The sequence below is a fragment of the Accipiter gentilis genome, chromosome Z (genome assembly GCF_929443795.1).
Source record: "Accipiter gentilis chromosome Z, bAccGen1.1, whole genome shotgun sequence".
NCBI classification, from domain to species: domain Eukaryota; kingdom Metazoa; phylum Chordata; class Aves; order Accipitriformes; family Accipitridae; genus Astur; species Astur gentilis.
In genome coordinates, this window is record NC_064919.1 from 24,671,415 (window position 1) to 24,690,393 (window position 18,979).

Here is an 18,979-nt window from a genome sequence, read left to right on the forward strand (position 1 = left end):
GGAACAAAAGACAAGTAGAAACAGAACAATTGATTAGCATTCCTAAAAAAATGTCTGAAGAAAATTTGATGTTATGATTGATTAAGGGATTCACCAGCTTGCAAAATGTTACCCAGATTACTGCTTGTTTGCCAATACCAAGAGCAGTAGGGGAATCTATTCCTTGGGGAATTCTAACTATGAATTTAAGTGTGTGGATACCTCAAGGATAGATTGGACCATTGTTATATTCTTAATGTCACTCAGGACGTAGAACATGATTTGGAGTTATTGAGCAAAACTGAAAAGGAAACTGAAAACATTCAAGAGGATATGTCAGAAGATTGGTTGGGAAAAAAATTTAGCAGATTAGGATGGAATCTGAGCTCTTGGTTACAATCTATAATCAAAACTTTGTTTCTGTTACTAATTGTCTTTTTGATGATCATGCTGACATATGCTTGTCTGAAGAGACAATTTACTGATAGAATTGCAGTCAATCACATGATCATGAGAGAGGTTCCAATTATTCCACCAGAATACAGTCCACCACCAAAATATACTGAAACAAATATTAACTCTCAAAATAGTAGTGGATAAATGTTATGTAGATAATGTGAAAGTATTGAAATAATTTTCAACACTTTCAAAGGGGGGAAATGTTACTGATTTGTTATTGATTTGTTATTAGTTAGAATTAATCATATTCAATTTTAATAGGAATATAGAATTATATATCTCTATTGCATTTTATACATTTAACCAACAACCAACAGCTGCTGTGAAATCCTCTGTATAACCCTGTACCAAGGCCTGAGGAATTGGCCAAAATCATCTAGTAGGAACATTTAGAACTTAAATAACAAGCTTAAGATTTAAGATAATTTGGATATAGTAGGAGTATGTTATAACCTAGAAGAATGTATAAGATGTCAGAATTTTAAATTAATGGAAACGGATAAGTTCTTTATGAAGCAACTTGTGGTTATCTGCCAAGAAACAGTTAGTTACCTGCCAAGGGCCAAACTGCGCAGAATCACCTAAGGAAGGTCAAGAAGCGGACAAGGGAGGAAGACTATGAAAGACCACCAGAGGACTCTAGAAGACCACCAGAGACCTTCAATGCGCTTGCGTAAAGGACGTTAACGTATGCTAATAACTTCCCAGAAATCTAATGAATATGCATAACATTTCTCAGAAATCTAATGAATATGAATTAATAAGTTTAATATAAGGTGTATGATTTTGGTGTTCAGGGGTGTGTGGTTTTTTTGAGAGGACTCACCCGCGCACCCGGCCGTCAATAAAGAAGTGTCTGCTTATCTACACTAAATTGGTGTTGATAAGTTCTTTATTCCGAGTTTTTTGGCAACATCACCACGGGCTGAGGGGCATCCCCTCCTCCGGCGCACCTCCTCCCCTGCCTTCTGCATTGACCTCGGTGTCTGCAGAGGGGTTTTTCTCACTCCCACTCCCCTCTCTGCTGCAGGCTCCCCTTGTTAAATCTGTTCTCCCAGAGGCGCTACCAGCACCGCTGATGGGCTCGCCCTTGGCCAGTGGCGGGTCCGACTTGAAGCCGGGGAAGCTTCGAGCAGCTTCTCACGGGAGCCACCCCTGCAGCCCCTCCCCCACTACCAAAACCCCACCACACAAATTCAAAACACTTCTTCAAGGGTATAGTCACTGGCAAAGCTTCATTGTTTATGCCAAGTAACCAGGCCTACATGGTGAAACTATTGAGTAATGGTCCTCCTTAAAGGACAATGCATCGTGTTTAACCCTAAATTGAGCAGTGTCACCAGAGTTTGGCCGTAACTCAAATGTAGGACTACTTAATTGGGGAACTTGGGCCGGAGCTGCTGCTGGACAGTGAGACGGGGACCGTTCGGTGGCCAGGGATGCCTCCACCGACACCTGCTTCCTTCAAGGACTGAGTGACTCATATACTTTTATATGATTTTCCAGCCTAGATTATGATTGTTACACTGATACAGCAAACCACATATTAAGATCTGACCTGATGTGCAGAGGGTTCAGGTGATGAGAAATTATACATTAAGTTGTATTATGAATTCTGTATTATGCTACTTATAGATTGTATGATACTGATTCTGCTTGTAGAAATCCTGTGCCATTCTAATCCTAAATTCTGTGCTATACTAATCATAATATCCTGTTAAGAAAATAAAGCTTTAATTGTAACTATGATGTAGTGCCATCATCATTCTGCTGAGGATCCCTAAAAGAACTCATCTGTCCCCTCAGTGCTGCATGCCAGTGTGTCAGACAGTTTACAGTGAAATGCCTGTTACCAGAGAACCTCATGGAGAAACAGGGAACTCCAGAAGGTGTGTTTGGCACAACTGGAAAAGGGTTGGACGCAGTATTCAGGAAATGGGAAGGGATGGTATTCTGGGGAATTGGACTCCTGATGCCGAGGAAGTTCTGTGTTACACAGCCTGGCTACATTGTTTAAAGGAATATAACTAAATTAAAACTTACTACTTGAAATCTTAAGTTAGTGATTGTTTTGTTTGTTGGTTTTGAAGGAGGTTAATCTTAAGAGTGCTATGGCTGAAAGCTACGTAGCAGGAAATTTTTCTCTTTTTTGGTCAATTGATTTTGGTCATTTGGCAGCTTCCTACGTAGAGTCACTTTAGCTGTTTTCTTCTGCAGAAGAAAAACCATCTGCAGTAAAATTTTGAGGGGTGTACAACGGTTTTCCTTTTCTATTGTTCAACACCTAACTTGAGATAGTCTTGGCTTTCAGAGATCACACAAACCTAAAACTCCTGTTGATTTGGTGGGAAGCCTTAGGAGTACAGCTCATCTGGAAATCTGGGGTCTCATGCCTAACTTTCAGAGATCTCAGATTTTGTGTATATAAAGATTGGAGAATAAATGCATCTAGTACTACTAGCATTTTTATTAATTTTTGCAATGCCTCTCTGGTGTATTTTGGTATTTGCATTTGGAAATCAGGGCATTACGGAAAGTTGATTGTAGAAAATAATACTGAAAAATTATAGATTCATTTAACTTGGATGAAAAGATAAGCAAAAACCAGACTGACAGTTAAGATCCCCAGTTTCAAAAAGAACACCTACAAACTCTCTTCTTTTGAGAAATATAAAGTCTATTTTCTGAGAGGGGACAGGCAGCAGTAGGGAGGCCTCACTCCTTGCCCTCCTTCTTTGTTCTCTCATCATAACTTTCTGGACACCACGCACCCTTCCCACCAGGGACAGTGAAAATGCACTTCAGGAAGGATTGTAGCTTCTACTGCACAGCATGTTCTCTATTTTAAATATGTTTTTTGCCACCTGAAACTCTCATTTTTGGCAGCAGGAGTGAATCGCCACATAATTCACAGCAGGCAACGTGGGGAACTACAGCTTAGACTACGGCCTCCCAACCGATGTGAAACATCTTTTTAAAAGTTAGATGTGGATCACGATAAAGCCAGCAAGCTCAGCTGGTTTTACTGTCTTGCATGCCATACCACAGCTAGGATATCAGCTGTTCCTATTAGCTAGGAGGAACTGGTGTGAGTGATATTTTTATCAGGAAAAGTCAGAAACTACTGCACTAGGTTTTCTTGGGACTTACCTTGAAAATGCAAAAATTTAACTGCAACTGATCCCCCAAAACAAGGAAAGCTAGCAGGAAAAAACTCAATATATAATTAACTAACGCAGAAAGGTCATTAGCAAGGAGCAGAGAGAATATAAGAGGTAGATGAATTCCTGATCCACAAAGAAAGCTACTGTATGAAGGATGCAGGTAAGATGAGAACAAAGATGAAGTGCCAACTGGGAAATTTGGCTAGAGATGATGTGGGGGATTAGTTTAAAAAGAGAAAAAAGGTAAGAACTGGCTAACTGTGAGGCTTGGAGGATAGCATTACAATGGAGGGAGTTTGTTCTTGGAGATTCTCATTGCTGCGTTTTGGATTTGATCTTGCTATGTCGGTGTCGGTGGCTTTGTCAGGAAACGCTGTTTTAGGACTCTGTACGGTTAAGACTTCCAATTCTTAATAAGAAGAACCGTGTCCTATATTTGCAAAATGTGTGCAAGAATTCTTGTGTGTGGTGTTGAACAGCTAGTCTATGGGATCTGTCTGAAGAAAATGGTCTTATGACTGCCCAGCTCATCCAATCCTCAATGTAAAGCGAAGAGCTGCAGTAAATTGCCAGTCGCACACATGAGCAACATCCCGCATAGGACTTGGAAAAACAACGTGCCAAGAGTAAGAGTGAGACCACTGTAAGTCAAAAGATGGAACATTATGTAAATCTTCAAAGCTTACACACTACAATCTGAAAAGAGGATGGCTGCAGTACTCTCTGCTTTCACTGCCTTGAGAGAATATGGAAGTGTGCTGGCTCCATACCCCAGTGCTCTGGTCATCCAGCAAGAAGCAGCGTGAGCAACCTAATTTGGAAAACGGCAGAGACTGAGACAATATAAGAGTGAGTATACACGCATGCTTGCACTTGTAAGCAGTTTTAGTTAATAAAACTCCATGGAGTCTCTTTGCCTTGTAATGACTTACTTAATCAGGGTACAATAAATATTAACAGTTAGAACTATTGCCATCAGTTCTTATACTTGAAAGGGACTATGCAACAAGATAAGTGCGATAACTTTGCTGACTTTACATATTCATGAGCCATTGTTAAAAACAAGGAAGATCAAGTTGCTATGTGGGAAGAACTGGATGTCTTCAAAGACTTAAGTAATAGGAGAAGGATAGTATCTGGTAGTATGAGAGAAATGCATGTCCTTAATAAGTAGGTATTTTCTTCCATATACAGAAATGGTTAGGAAAAAACTCGGCTGACCTAATTAGTCACAGGATGATGGAGTAAGCAATGTAACACTACCGTGAAACAGGCAAATGCTGTTCTAGACGGTTTCAAAATACATATTTCCAGTAGGGATAGAAGATATTGCCATTGGTGCTGTTGGTGTATCAGATCGTTTCGCATGAATAAAAGGGCTGATTAAAACTTAATTAGGTGTCAAAAAGGGTGCCAAGGATACTAAAGGAAATGCAGAAGCTATCCTCTACTCGTGAGATGAAAATGTTTTATTCCCCTTCGTGGCAACACGAAGACTGCAAAGAAAACGGGGTTTCCCTGAATGCAAAGGGGACAGAAAGACGGCGAGAGGCGCAAGCCGTGACCCAAGTTCAGAGCGCTAGCTGTCAACAAACCGTTGGAGCAGAAAAACAACCGACGTACCTCGCAGGTGAAACTTGAGCAGTGGAAAGGAACCGGCTGCGTCCAGAGGGGCTGGTGCTCTGTGCCCCAGAACGCTCCCACCCGCTCGACACCCCCGTCCCAAGTGCAAAGATAGGGCTACTGAGAGCGTCGGGTTCCTCGCAGTTTGCCGAGGCTTGGCTCCCGCGGGCCAGCCGAAGTCAAACGAGGCCGCAGCGCTCCCGAAGCAGGGGGCTGGGCCCGCGCAGTGAGAGGAAAAGCAGCGACCCCGGACCGCGCCAGGTTCGCCCAGCACCTGGTGGCCGGACTCTCCCCGAAGGGGCGCGCAACCCTAGTGACGAGGGCAGCCAGCCCCGGTTCGGCTGGCCCGCTCGCTCACGCTGCCGCCGGGGCTTCTGGCGCCGGGAGAGAGGCCGGCCGAAAGACGGGCCAACCTGGAGGCGGGGGGGGGGGGGGGGGGACGGGGACGCGGGCAGCCGCCGCCGCCGCCTTCTTCCCCCTCCACGCCCCGCCGCCCGGCGGCGGCAGCGCGGCTCCTGCCGCAGGGTGCCGGCCGAGGCGGGAGGCGGGGCTGCGGGGGCCCGGCCCGGCCACTCCGGCCTCCGGCCGCGGCGCCCCGGCCCCCCTGCCCGCCCCCGCGGGGCCGCGCCTGGGCTCGGCGGGAGGTGGATGCGAGGCCGGGGCCGGGGCTCCCCGCCCCCGCGCCGGCATTGTGCTGCCGCTCGCAGTCGGCAGGCGCGGCGGCACCGGGAGCCCCGGGCGCCTGAGGCAGCCTCGCCGCCTCCGCCTCCTCCTCCTCCTCCGGAGCTGGGCGCATGATGGCGGCAGCCGCCGTAGCGGCGGTGAGCAGCGCCGGGAGTAGCAGCAGCGATACCTCCAGCACGGGCGAGGAGGAGAGGATGAGGCGCCTCTTCCAGACCTGCGACGGCGACGGGGATGGCTTCATCAGCAGGTAGCGACAGCGGGAGGAGGTTCTTTGCGCCGCTGGCGCGGAGCCGCCCCGTCCTTTCCCCCCGCTCCCCGGCCGCCCGTGGAGCGGCGCCTCAACTTCTCGCCGAGTTTGAGTAGTTGGCGGAGCGCAGCCGCCGCCGCCAGGCCGGACCCTCCGCGCCGCCGGCGGGGCGGCCGCCCTCGCCCCGCGGCTTGTGCCGCTGGCAGCGCGGGGGGCGGACATTCCGCAGCGCCCCTCTCCCTTGCCCGCTGCCGGCGGTGGCACGGAGCGGCCAGCCCGGCCAGCGCCAGCCCCAGCCCGGCCAGCCCCAGCCCCAGCCCCAGCCCTAGCCGGTACCGCGGCTCCCGGGGCGAGGGGTTTGAGAGCAGGGCTCTGGCCGCGCCTCAGCCCGGAGAGCTTTTAGGGAACGGAGGGATGCCGCCGGGAGAGCTGCTGTCAGGTCACGCCTGGGCGGCTTTTATCAGCTAACGCACCAGGCAGGTGGTTTTTGCAAGTAAACGAACAAAGCTGGTCACAGGTAATCGAAGAGAAACTTCGGACTGAGCTCCCACGTCGTTGTGGGGGTTTATTTTTAGTAAGCTTTTAGCAACGTCCTTGTTTTACAGTCTCACTGAAATTCCTCTGCTGGTCCCCAGTTAGTTTCGGGATGTGACCCAGGCTGATGGATTTTGAGGGCGAGGCGGTGAGCTTGCGCGTTTGCCGTAGGTTAGTTGGAAGTAAGCCGTAATGAAATGTCCGTGCATCTGGAAATACTGGCAGCCTGTTTTGGTTAGGACTGGGTTTTGTTGGAAGGGTATATCTGGAGCTAGTCCTCTGCTCTCACACCGTAATTTAAGAAACAGTGAACTTCCAAAGGCGAGATTTGCCAGAGATGGTGCGAACTTGCGTTTTCAAAATGAAAACTATGCTAGTTACAGTTAGTAAGTGCCTCTAGAGAGCCGAGTCAGAGTGAGGGAGTTTTGAAGTCTGCCATCTAACCTGAAACCTAAAAATATGACCCTGCAAAAAGGCTAAGTAAACTTCAATCCCCACTGTCATCTCTTTGGAGCCAGCAAGTTGCTGAAAACCTGTAACAGCTGGCAGTCACTTTAAAAATAAAATTTAAGGCTCATGATATTTCTTATCTAAACAGCTCCCTGAACTCTCTTTTTTCCCCCAGTCTAATGATTATTTTGACAGTTGTGGTTCTGAAATGTAAACTTTGAAAGTGTATGCTTTCCCACCAGTGTGCTACGATCACTTCTCTTTTCATTTGTTTACTGTCTTCATGGAAATTATTCTGATGTCTGAACACTTAGGATGTTCACTTAAACGCGTACGCTGCCTCCTCAGACCACACTTGCTGATCTGTACTGCGATACTTTTCTGCAACGTAAACTCAATAGACTTCTGTATATTTATAATTTAAAGACCTTACTGAGGGAATGTTAACGTTTTAGTGCTGCGTATGGACAGTTGAGAGATGCTACTATGACACAAGCCACTCATTTCTGATTGACTTTTCTACATTGCCTAAGTTTTGTTCCAAATTTGTATTCTGTGTATTTCAAAATAGATGTTTCAACAGTGTAGTTCAAGCAACATTCAGAAAGCTTTGAAAACTCCAGGACATGTCTGAGGAGGGACACAGGATTTCAGCAGGAAATGGAAATAAAGCCCAGAGGATAGGGGCTGAAAGTCCTTCAGGAGATGGTGGGTCCATTGTTGAAGGTTGCCAATACCGTGCTTCAGAAGGGAGTTGTGCCTTCAAGGCCGAACTGGTGTGGCCTTGATCAGAGAACAGTGTTAGAAATTACTGTCTTCCCTTAGATTTCCGTATTTGTGAGAAAGAAGTGAATGAATGTTTAACAAATTATCTTTGACATGAGAAGGAGTCATTTACTTTTCTTGACTTCATTAACTATCCTAGGTAATCAGTCTTGTAAATGGAATGCATTCCTTGCTTTGTGTAGTGTCTCAGTTTCCCTCGTGATCTATTTTATGCCAGTGGCCTATGCAGGAGCAGACTTGCCCAGTGCTTCTTGGATGTATCTATAGTATGCACCACCGTAGTCTTACACACAGCTCTTTCTGTTTCATGGACACAGAGTGTCCCTGTCAAAAGCATAGCAACTGGGGGTGGTGGTGGTGTTTAGGTAATTGCATCTTTTTTAAAGTAATTAATTAAAATAAAGACAAAAAAAGTTACATCTGATTTTACACTAAACTTAGTCTTGCCTTTCTGTGCATACTGTTTGTCTTGCTTCTGCTTTTTTTTTTTTTTTCATACAGGCCAGTTGCTTGGTTTTCCTGTTCCCTCTTGCCCTGCTTCCTTGGACTTTTCTTTGTTCGTCCTTGAGGGCAACAATTTCTTTGTTGCCTTCCTTGTAGCCCCAGTGGAGATGGTAGGCTGACTTCTACAGGTTACTGCACCTTTTACAGCAGGTTACATGTTGCAATAAATGCCTGGGCATCGGTATGAAGAGCTGAAAACCAAGAAGCCAGCACTGTAAAGTTGGCTGCTTCCTTGTGGACTAGAACTAGCTATAGCCTTTTATTGGTTTGAGCCTCTTTTTCAGAACTTATTTATTTTCAGTGCAATGGGGTTGAAATTTGCAGTTTTACAGCTGTTATTTGGCATAAGTTGTCATATCTTTCAAAATTAGTATCCCTTCTCTTCTGCTTGCCAGGCTGAAGCTTAGTCAGTCATTTGTTTGTGTAACACATGCAGGGGTTTATAACATTTCTTTCCAACTCCAGAGCTGTTGTGGAAGAGAAGATCTTTATTCTTGCAGCAAAGGCAGGCATTTTGTATGCATGTTTATTTAGTTCATATTGCATGGGGAAAAGAGCTATTTGCATTCCTAATGAAGTAACATGGTGTCTCAGCTGTGGAAATGCTTTGTTGTGCATCGAACTGTAGACCTCTTCAAATAATAGCAGGGAAGTAAAGGCACAGATGGAGAGGAGGAGCGTGTCCTGAGATACTGATTAATTTTCAGGTTCTCACCTGAGATACTGATTAATTTTCAGGCTCTAAATAGGATGATATCAAGATGATAAACCATAATTAAATGTGTGCTGTGGGTGGTTATAACCCAGAAGCTGAATGATGGGATATGAAATGCTAAGCCTGTGTCTCTGAGCATTGCATTTGACATGTGCATATTGAAATTTTGCAACATGTAGCAAGACGAAAGTACTAAGAAAACACAAGAGTTTTGACTTGTTGGTTTGTACTGAAATGGGTTTTGCTTCTTTTGGGATTAATATTAGTTACTTAATTATTTTAACACCTTGAAAGTGCTTGACATTCTTCTGATATGAGAGGTAACTTTACAAAAGAAAAAAACAACCCAAAACCAGCTGCAAAGTAGTCCATATTTAAGGTTGGATTCTGAATGCTTGAGATCAGCTGGATCAGCCTTGCTGGGAGCAAAAGGCAGCCTTAAACAGTGTTTACAGCAGAACTTTGTTTTTGCAGCTGTAGCTGGATTGTGTTATTACTAACAAAAAGCTGTTAACTGAAAAAACACTAATTGCATTCATTTATTTTGCTTTTTATTCTGTTTGCTTTGAAAAGCTTCAGAATCTGATGTTACAGTTAAAAATATATTCAGCTTCAGAGGGTTGGTGCATTTGGGGATAGCACCTGCAGCTTTTTCTTTCTTTCTTTCTTTCTTTTTTTTTTTTCTTTTTTTTTTTTTTCTTTAAGGTCAGCACATGTGGCCTTGGTTGATGTCAGTGAGGAAAGTGAGAGCATGCCGGTTTTCTACAGGTGGCAGGCTAGATTAATGTCTTCTTTAGAAATTTAATTGCCTTGTAGCTTTATTATGCGTGGATTGTACTGAAGTTCCATTTAGCACATAACACATTTAGTCTTTACCACAGAAGTCACTAAACGGGTTTCCAGATAATTCTGTTCTAACACTGCAAGGTCTAAATAAGGTAACATAGAATCTGCAGGAAATACTTTTGCTTAAAAAACAAAGCTATGAGCTATGGAGATAATAGGTGAAGAAAAAAATTAATTTCATTATTAGGTTACAAATGTGCTAGTTTTCTGATTTTAATTTTTAAGCAAGGATAAGTAATTTCTAGGGGTATGAAGTAGATAGGTAAAGCTAGCGTTTAACTCAGAGAATTGTCATGATATTGAGAAAAATGGAACGAAGTTCTGTTTGTAGAGTTTGAAAACATTTTCTTCTGTGTACACAGATTGTTTTACAGTGGGGTCAACGCCTTGGAGAAAATCTCTGATGAAAGTAGAGTAAGATGTTTAAAAACCCATAAACCTACTGATTTTATATTGAGCTTGTACAGCCAGTTAAAAGGTCATGTGGAAGGGCTACCTCCTTTGCTAGCCCTTCACAGAAGCGTTAAAAGGAATTTGCTGGATTTGATCTGAGTGGTGTTAGTGCTACATAGCTCTGGGAACTGGAAACCTTTGCAAGGACAAGCCCTTTTTAATGGGCTGCAGCAGCAGGGCGTTCCCATCTTTCTTGCTGAGTATATTTTGGCACCCCCCCTCAGTGTTTCAGCATCTATTGGCCACATGCTATTACAAAAGAAGAAAAAAGTCTTTTCAAGAAGACAAAGTATGTATCTATTAATTGTGTTTATAAGGGAAGAGATTTTGTGCTGTTACTCTCCACCACAGCCATTGCCATTGAACTTTTTTTTTAGGTGGTTGCTTTTGCTAATGTGCTTGAACTGCTGTGCTTGATATTTAAACAGATACCTGTTGAAGCACAAAAGGACCAATTACATGAAAGGAGCAAAATCGATGTGGCTTGTCTGTGACCAGCCAAGTTACTGCCTTGGCTATTGTGCTGTTGTTACTTGGGGTATATGAGACTCAAAATACGTATGCTGTGTCATAGCAGATTAGTAATTCACGCTGACATCCAGTTACAATTTTTGGTGTGTACTTAAATAAGCTGGGTTTTTGTAGCCGTGGAAGAAACTGAAAATATTTATTGCTGTAATCCAGGTTGCAAACTGGCATTCGTGTAAATACGTTTATTAACTTGGTTGAACTAGATCTATTTACAGGATTCTTGATTTTTTAAATTTTTTTTTCTTTTCTTGCCATTTTCTGTAAGTAGAATAAGTACTGCTGAGAAATGTAAGTGCCCAAACTGACCGCCTTGGAATCTTCTTAAATAAATGGATAGAGAGTGGCCTAATAACTGGAGAATTTTGGAATAAAAATAATACTTCAATTATTTAAAACACATGGTCCGTATGTAAAATATGAGAAGTTTTACTCTTTATTGCCTGAATGTGGGCCAAACTTTTAGATGGTTGTAGTATAGTAGCATAGTATTCGTCCTGATGAGTTTGATGTGGTGTTCTTCAGGAGGGAACATATAAGAAACAGAACTATGAAATTACAAAAGTATCCATGATTTTTTTGTGTTTAAAAAGTAGAAGATACTTTTTTTCCTAAACCAATCTTTTGCTATTCCTTTTTTTACTCTCCCCTTTAAACATAAGTAATGATTGCAAGGTGTTTAGGGTGAATCTAGATATTTCCTAAGGCTGTAATCTGACTTTTCTCCTTGCAGCTGTTCAGAGGGAATACAGTAAACTTTAGGATATAGCTCCATATGAAACCACAAATCAGGTTCATACAAAGCATTGTCACAGATCTTGTCCAAGCATCATGTGTTTTAAAATTCATATATAAATTGGAAGTAGTGATCTGAATGTCATAGAGTAAATGATGAGCTCAGAACTGCACTGCAGATTGTTATGAAGGGGGGGAAAAAAACCACGAAGAAGCTACTGGTGTGGGGTAAATTATGATGAGTTTGCGAAAGTTCCTGTAAATAAAATAGGTAAATGAAACAAATGCATAGTATTTAACATAGATATTTGCTGAGAAATAAATTGATAGGTACAGAGTTCCAAATTCTATAATTGGGTAACTTAACACTTTTACTAGAATTAAAGAAGACAGAGGTTTGGCCTTGTGTGGTTGCTAGCCTCTCTCTTCTGCTACTCTTCAGACTGCAGAGGTGCGCTGTGTTGATGTTGAGGTGAAACTTTCATTGTTCCCAAGGGAGCTGACTGCAGTACGCCAAGGTCTTTAACCACGTCAAGAATATAACTACTGCATGGCTGTGAGGTTCTCGGACTCCTCCTTTCTGCTGTGTATTTCTGTGTTTAGCAATTAATAATTTCTTAGTGTTGGTCGGAGTTGTCAAGCAGAGTGCAAACAACTCTGTTGCCAGAGAAAAAGGCCTTTTATCTCAAAGGCTGTACTTAACCAAAGCACTTTTGACAGTGGTAGCCGCAAGAAAACATATAGGAAAAAAAGTGAGCATGCTCTTTCTGTCACTATGTTTTCTTTCTCTAACTTCTGTTAATGCTCTCCTGTGATTAAATTGTTTTCCTTTCATTAAATGGTCTCAGGACAACTGGGGAAGGGTGAGAAGAGGCAGTTGTATGGGTGTGATAATGTGGATTTACAAGTTTAATGTTAAAATTATGCCTCTTCTGAAATAAGCCCAATATATAGACTTTGCAAAAAGATCCGAACAAGGAGCTTTTCTGTCATTTGGTTCATATATACACTACTAACCTTCTGGAGACTGTTCTAACTCAGTAATTGCTGCTAAAATTAAACTAAACTCTGTAAATGTACAATCATACACAGGCAGGTTTGTCAAAGATTTTATCAGCCTCTTTTGTGGGCATAAAGTTTTACATACTGTACATGCAGTTCTGCAGCCCTGTGGTGGTAAAACATGGGGTTTAACCATAAGATGATCATTTATGAGCCCATGCAAACACATTCAGTCAGGATCTCTGAAAACTTAATTTGGGCATGAGTTAGTATTCTGCATGTAGATGCTTTCTAGTCCCTGCAGGCTATTCTGTGCTGGTTGGAAGCAGCATCAGGAGCAAAATGTGCACATAGAAGCTGCTGTGAGTGCTTAGCTGTCAGCAGACTAGGGAATGATAAAGCCGTATATCCTAGAAGCAAGAGGTTTAAAAAAGATCAACTCTGTTACAGAACAGGTGGAAATAAAAAACTGCCTTTGAAGACTTGTGAGAGAAGTAATACTATTCTGCTAGTTTTGCAGGTACTGGGGTTTCAGATTTCAAAAGCAGTTTGGTCCCTGTACTGTACAGTCCAAAGTCTGGCTTCAATCCAGCCATCTAACAAGGGAACATCATTTAAAAGCAGTCTGCAAAATGTCACCAAGGTGGGGGCGAGGAGTTGCTTAGTCCTTGTGTTCAGTCTGGCTCTTCATATTGCTGGGCTGTTCTTACCATGGAGTTAGAGAAGTTGTTAGATCCCAGTACAAGATTTTATTTTCAGTTGAGATCTGGACTGTGCTTTCTTGAAGCTCCTGAAAGCTTCACACAACTCAGTTTTACGAATTCCAGCAAAAAAAATGCCTGAACCTTGGTAAAACTGACTTTATTCTTGCACTAGTTTTTGAGTGTGTCTTGAAAACAGTTTTACCTCCCAGGTTCTGTTCCTAGACTTAATTTTATTTTTCATCCATCTCCATTAGGAAGCTGTCATAGGGGTCTGTGATCCATGTAACTGAAGGAGTGCTTGTATATGGATACAGCACAATACTTGCTGTATGCCAAATAAGATGGTGAGTGAAAGCACTGTGCTTTTTTTTACATGATTGTAATCTGTTTTCTCCGTTTCTCTTGGGACTTGCCTTGGTCAATAGTTCCACAGTTGTATAGAATTCTGTGGGATTTTAGTCTTTGTCGTCCACAGGTTTGCTCAGGGCATCATAACCAAAAAAGGAACAAGTTATGAGGGAAGACAGAGGGACGGATATAGATGAAAAGCTGGAGAGACATCCTGCATGCTTAGTTTAGGATGAAAAGTATCCCTTGGTTAAATATTGTGTCCAGAAAACATACCAAGAATCAACATTCATAAGAGGCTTATGTATTTCAGAGTCTGTATTTGTTACAGCTAATACACAGTCAGAGAAATATATTCAAACTTAAATCTTCCTATTTTTTAATTAGCTGTTTAGTTCTTATGTAAACATCAGACACTTCAAGGGGTATGTATAATACAACATTGTAGCTGGAGCTATTAATGTTTTAAAGTTAGTTGGTGTGTTTTATACAGGTTATTGCATTTTTCTTTCCTCATTGGCATTAGTAATCTGGGAAGAGTGACTTAAGTATGTCTCAGGTTTGTTGTTACGTGGTGTTACTCTATTCTTTTTCCTGGGAGCCTGATGTCCAGGTAGATTGTGATGTTGAAAAACTAAGCAAACAGCGAGTCACTTGATAATACAATTTTCAAACTTTTTGATCCCTTGGAAAGTTACCAACCAGTTATCTTCTAAGTGCTGAAGTTGTTTCTTAGCTTTATTAATTTTTACTGAATTTTACTAATTTTTAACGAGGTTGTTGCTAATACCATGTTATTTGGGTTATTACTGTAAGAGAATTGAACCTCTCTTTAAAGTCAGTAATTTCCCTCTTGGGTCCCTAGAGGGGAAAAAAGAGGTAGTTGTTAAACTGGGATTTTTTTCCTTGTGTTTTCTTGTGTTTCTTGGTGGCATTTCTGAAAGATTAACTTCACGAATATAGTCTGTTACTCTCCTCCCAAGGATGATGGGGAGCAGGAGGACCTCACAAGATGCTTTGGTACCTGGCCTTTCTAGCAAATCCATAGCCCTAGGTTTATAACATAGAAACCACTGGTGGCTGTTCTAGCATACTACAGTAAAAATTTGAATTTGTCTCATTCGTGTGTGATTACATCTTCTGCTTACGGCACACGAGGCAGTAAGCATCCTCCTTAACCACTGTTCGTTAGCTCATGTTTCCAAGAGGCAACTTTCTGGATGTTTTCAGAATTAATTTGCCAAAACCTGTAGTTTGAAATTAATGGACGGGTTGCCTCCTTTGGGAGGCACTTAGATGAAAGAAGAGTTCTGCCAGTGGGTGGTTAACTCCTTGTATCTCTTTCTCTCCCATTGTTTGTCCAGTTTGAGGATGCCACATGCAAGCATTTTGCTGGCCATTGTGGATGGATTCTAAAACAATTAAAAAAAAATTTTTTTTTCCTTAGATTGCTGGGGTGGGGTAGTTAGTGTCTGAAATGAATTCAAGCAACAGGTCATGCATGTTTTGTTGGGGAGCAAGGAGCCTCGCAAGATGCTTGGGCACCTGGCCCTTCTTGCAGATATGCAGCCCTAAGCTAGGCGCCTACGCTTCTTAGGAAATGAACTGGGTAAAGTAAGTGGAAGTTTCATGGGTTTTTTTAAGTCAAACTACACTGCCAAATGAGTTGTTCCACTGTGCGCGGTCCTGAAGTTTCGCTCTGTCTGTGCTAGAATTTGTTCGGTAAAAGAACTGCCTTAGCTGATAACCAGCTCAGTAAGAAATATTTCTTTCCAGCATGGTCAGTTCATGGTTCTGACTCATGTTATGACTGTGTGACTTTTAGTGTTGGCACAAGACAGGGCTAAGAAACTCGAGTTTGGGATTTAGTTGTGATGCCTCTGGTTATGTCTGCTTGATTTTTAAACACGGTTCACTCCAAATGCTCTGAACTAAGAAACATCTCTAAAAGTTAATTCATGACCATAAAAATGGCATTGTTTTAAAAGATATAAAGCTACAGCAGAGGTTTTATTTATACTCTTGGTATCTCAGCTGGTAAATGAAAGAGATTAACAAGGCTAATGTTGTGCCTAGTCGTGTGCTGTCCAAAGGATGGGCTTCGAATGGCTTCTGGAGAAAAATAGTTACACTGTGGATACAAATCAAATCCACCTTATTTTTACCCTGAATGTCCACACGCATCTTTTAGAATAAATAGTGCGTATGTGGAATTCATCCTGGCATAGTGACTGTTTGCACGCATGACCTTTTATGTTAATTAACATAGCTGTAATGAGCTGTAATAATGAATTGTAATCAGCACATTTAGCATCTCCTTTCTTCTGAAAGTTTTTTTCTGCAAGAGTACTTTCTTATATTTACTAGAATAAACCAGTGTCTATGTAGTACTAGCAGTTATCCAATGAAATCCCTTCTGTAATTTTGAAAGGTAAGTTAGGTAACAAAGACCAGACTACCTCTGAAGGAAAACTGTGCTCCTGGTAGTTCCCTGCCCTGTGGTAGAGTCTGTAGGCTGAATTGATACTGTGTTTTAGCAAAATTTGAAACTAGTAAGCAGCACAAAGGAAAGCATAGAATGGCAGAGATTCTGTTGACAAGCTCTGCTTCTCCATTGATAAATGGGCCTTTGTTTGCCTGCAACAGTTCTGTCTCCCGAGGTGACAGCCTTAGCCAGAAACGGACACGCTGTTCTCGCAGGTCGGGCGATGCCGTTTGTGTTAACAGCTTGGCGTAGATGTTCAGAGTACGCCACTTCAGTTACGTCTCAGGAGTAGAATGTGCATTTGTAGTGCCGTCGGTAAAACACGCATTTCTGTTCTGGGAGCTCCTGCGACAGACGGGCAGGCAGTCTCGTCCGTAGGTGGTGTGACATGGGGGCGAGGTCCGCACCCCGTGGTGGGGAGGCCTTGACCGTCGAAGGGACCTTCCTTCCCCCTGCTTCCCCAGAAGGAGGAGCGGGGGTGGTGTGGGCCGCGCGCCTGGAAAAGTGCTGTGAGAGGTAGCCAAGCCAGGGCAGAGCTGCGAAGTAAAAGCTTAGCTGGTTGAATTACGGCTAAAGCCTACAGGGTTTGGGGGCTGCCTGGCTGTTGACCCTTGTCTTTTTCCTGCTGCTGCTGCTGGGTCAGGTTGCACGTCGACGGTGGACTGACGGAACAGGCATCCGAACGTGCAAGGCAGAAAACCAAACTAGCGAGGTGTTTCAAGTGTAACAAAAAATTCTCCCGGAGTATGGAAACGGTAACAGGAAAACCAGGGAAACGTTACCCAAGAGAGGGAGCCAGTGAGCTGTTGATGGCTGAGAAGCAGGCGGTGTTTTCTCTTTTTTTGTTTCTGACACTGAAAATGTCAAATATGGCGAGTTGGTCCCTGCAAATAGGACTGGTAAGAAATACTTTGGAAGGAAGTGGGGAGAAGGAAGTTAGAGAGTCCTTGGATTTGTTTCAATTAGTCGTACTTGAAAATCTTGATGTAAGATTCTTAAAGGCAGCCTCAGAACTATTCTGCAGGTTTGTTTGTTTTTTTCCCGAGATAGAAGTACCAGAAAGTGGGGAAAAGTAAAATACGCTTCTTTTCTTTAAAATTGTGGTGAGATGGAGATCAGCGCACGGACAGCCTATAACTGACTGACCAAATACGGATTTGTTACAAAAGAAGTTGTGTCGAACCCATTTGATCTTTCTCAAGTCTAGTAAGAGCAGTTAGTGGTGGAAGTGAAACAATAGATGCCTTCTGTCTTGTCTTTTTTGTTAAGGCTTTTGATGTTTTATGATGCTTGTAGGCAAGCCAGAGAAACAGAGTGAGGGAGAGAGTTTGATTTAGGGTTTTTTCAAGCTGTACTTGGAGATCATTAGATACCAATAGTTTGTTTTACAAATAAAAGACTGCATCAAATTGAAATTGGAAGGATGGCCTGGGCCAGATCAGTACTGTTAAGGATTAGTGATCTGGATGACTCATGATAATGAGTAAACTTTCTTAAATTTGAGATGACACCAAGCTAAGGAAGATTGAAGACATGGTGGGGGTTAAGATCGGAGTCAAAATTGGTGCTGGCAAATTGGAGATATGGCTTTAAAAAAAATCAAGAGAGATACAGTAGGGACAAGTACACCATAGCACATTTGGTGGTAAAAATACAGGATGTGTGATTGAAGAAAATCCTCTGCAATTTATAGTAGGTCTCAAGTTAAACCTGAATCAACAGTATCATGCTATTATAAGACAGGACATCTGCTTTCAACTTTTCTACTCTTTTCAGTTATGCTTGAAGCTGGTGTCTAGTTTTGCATGCTGTCATTCATGAGATTGGTGGATCAGTTGGAGAGAGACAAGAGCAGCTCACTGAAGATGATCAGAGATGCAGAAATTGGAGTTCTTTACTCAAAAGAAGGTGGGACATCTGATGATGGGTATTAAATATGTAATGACTGTTTTTCTTATCCCCTGTGATTGCAGAAAACAGGCTGTTAACTTTCTTTCTGAAGTAATGTTCTGAATTGCAGCTGGGAAGTTTTAAACTAGGAAACTTGCAGCAGAGAACAGTGAAACACTAGGACAGATCACCAACAGAGGTTGTGGCAGCCTTAAAAACAGCTTAGACACCCATCCATCAGCGATGACACCAGGAGATTTTTTTCCCTGTCCTTGGTTACAGTGTTGGATAATTTTCCTTTGCAGTCCTTTCCATGGTCTCCTTATGTGCTGTATTTCTGTGGAGTGACATTTTAATAACATTAGGCTCGTTCAGCTGACCTATACAATTCTGAGAATGGAGTTCTGCGCTACTCCTCTTTAGATTTAAAACACAGCTAAAATCTCCTTGCTTTTCCTTCACCTTTTCATTCAGTTTCCCAGAACAGACACCTACCAGCTTCCTTCCCTCCAAGATATTATGTCTCCTTTTTCTTCTCCTGAAGCTTCTCTGACTCTTATTTTCCCTTGATCCTGTAACAGCAGCTGTGTACCCTGGTTCTTTTCACTATGCCATGTTGGGAGAATAGATCATATTTGAGAACGTAGGAGTAGTTTTTCTTTAGAACAGTTTGAAGCAATATTGTGCTCCTAGTGCAGAGGTTAATAATTTCTGTACTTTTAAAAATGCTGGCGCAACATGGTCAGTGGTACACTCGGCTGTTCTCTCTGCTTCCTTATATGGGCTAATGTCTGCTGCAAACACGGCCACCTTGTTTACTTCTGCAGCACTTTTTTTGTCTTG

At 42.6% G+C, this 18,979-nt stretch overlaps 1 protein-coding gene across 2 annotated transcripts in view; it reads left to right on the plus strand.

Moving 5' to 3' along the window:
- The first annotated feature begins 6,004 nt into the window (after nt 1–6,004).
- Nucleotides 6,005–18,979, plus strand: part of MCC (MCC regulator of WNT signaling pathway) — a 220,625-nt gene continuing 207,650 nt past the window's right edge. Inside the window, exon 1 of one of the 2 annotated variants that reach the window (XM_049794828.1) lies at nt 6,005–6,156. In XM_049794828.1, coding sequence (XP_049650785.1) covers nt 6,020–6,156 — 137 coding nt within the window. In that variant the 5' untranslated portion in view covers nt 6,005–6,019. The remainder of the gene's footprint in view (nt 6,157–18,979) is intronic. The other variant, XM_049794827.1, reaches the window with a different exon arrangement.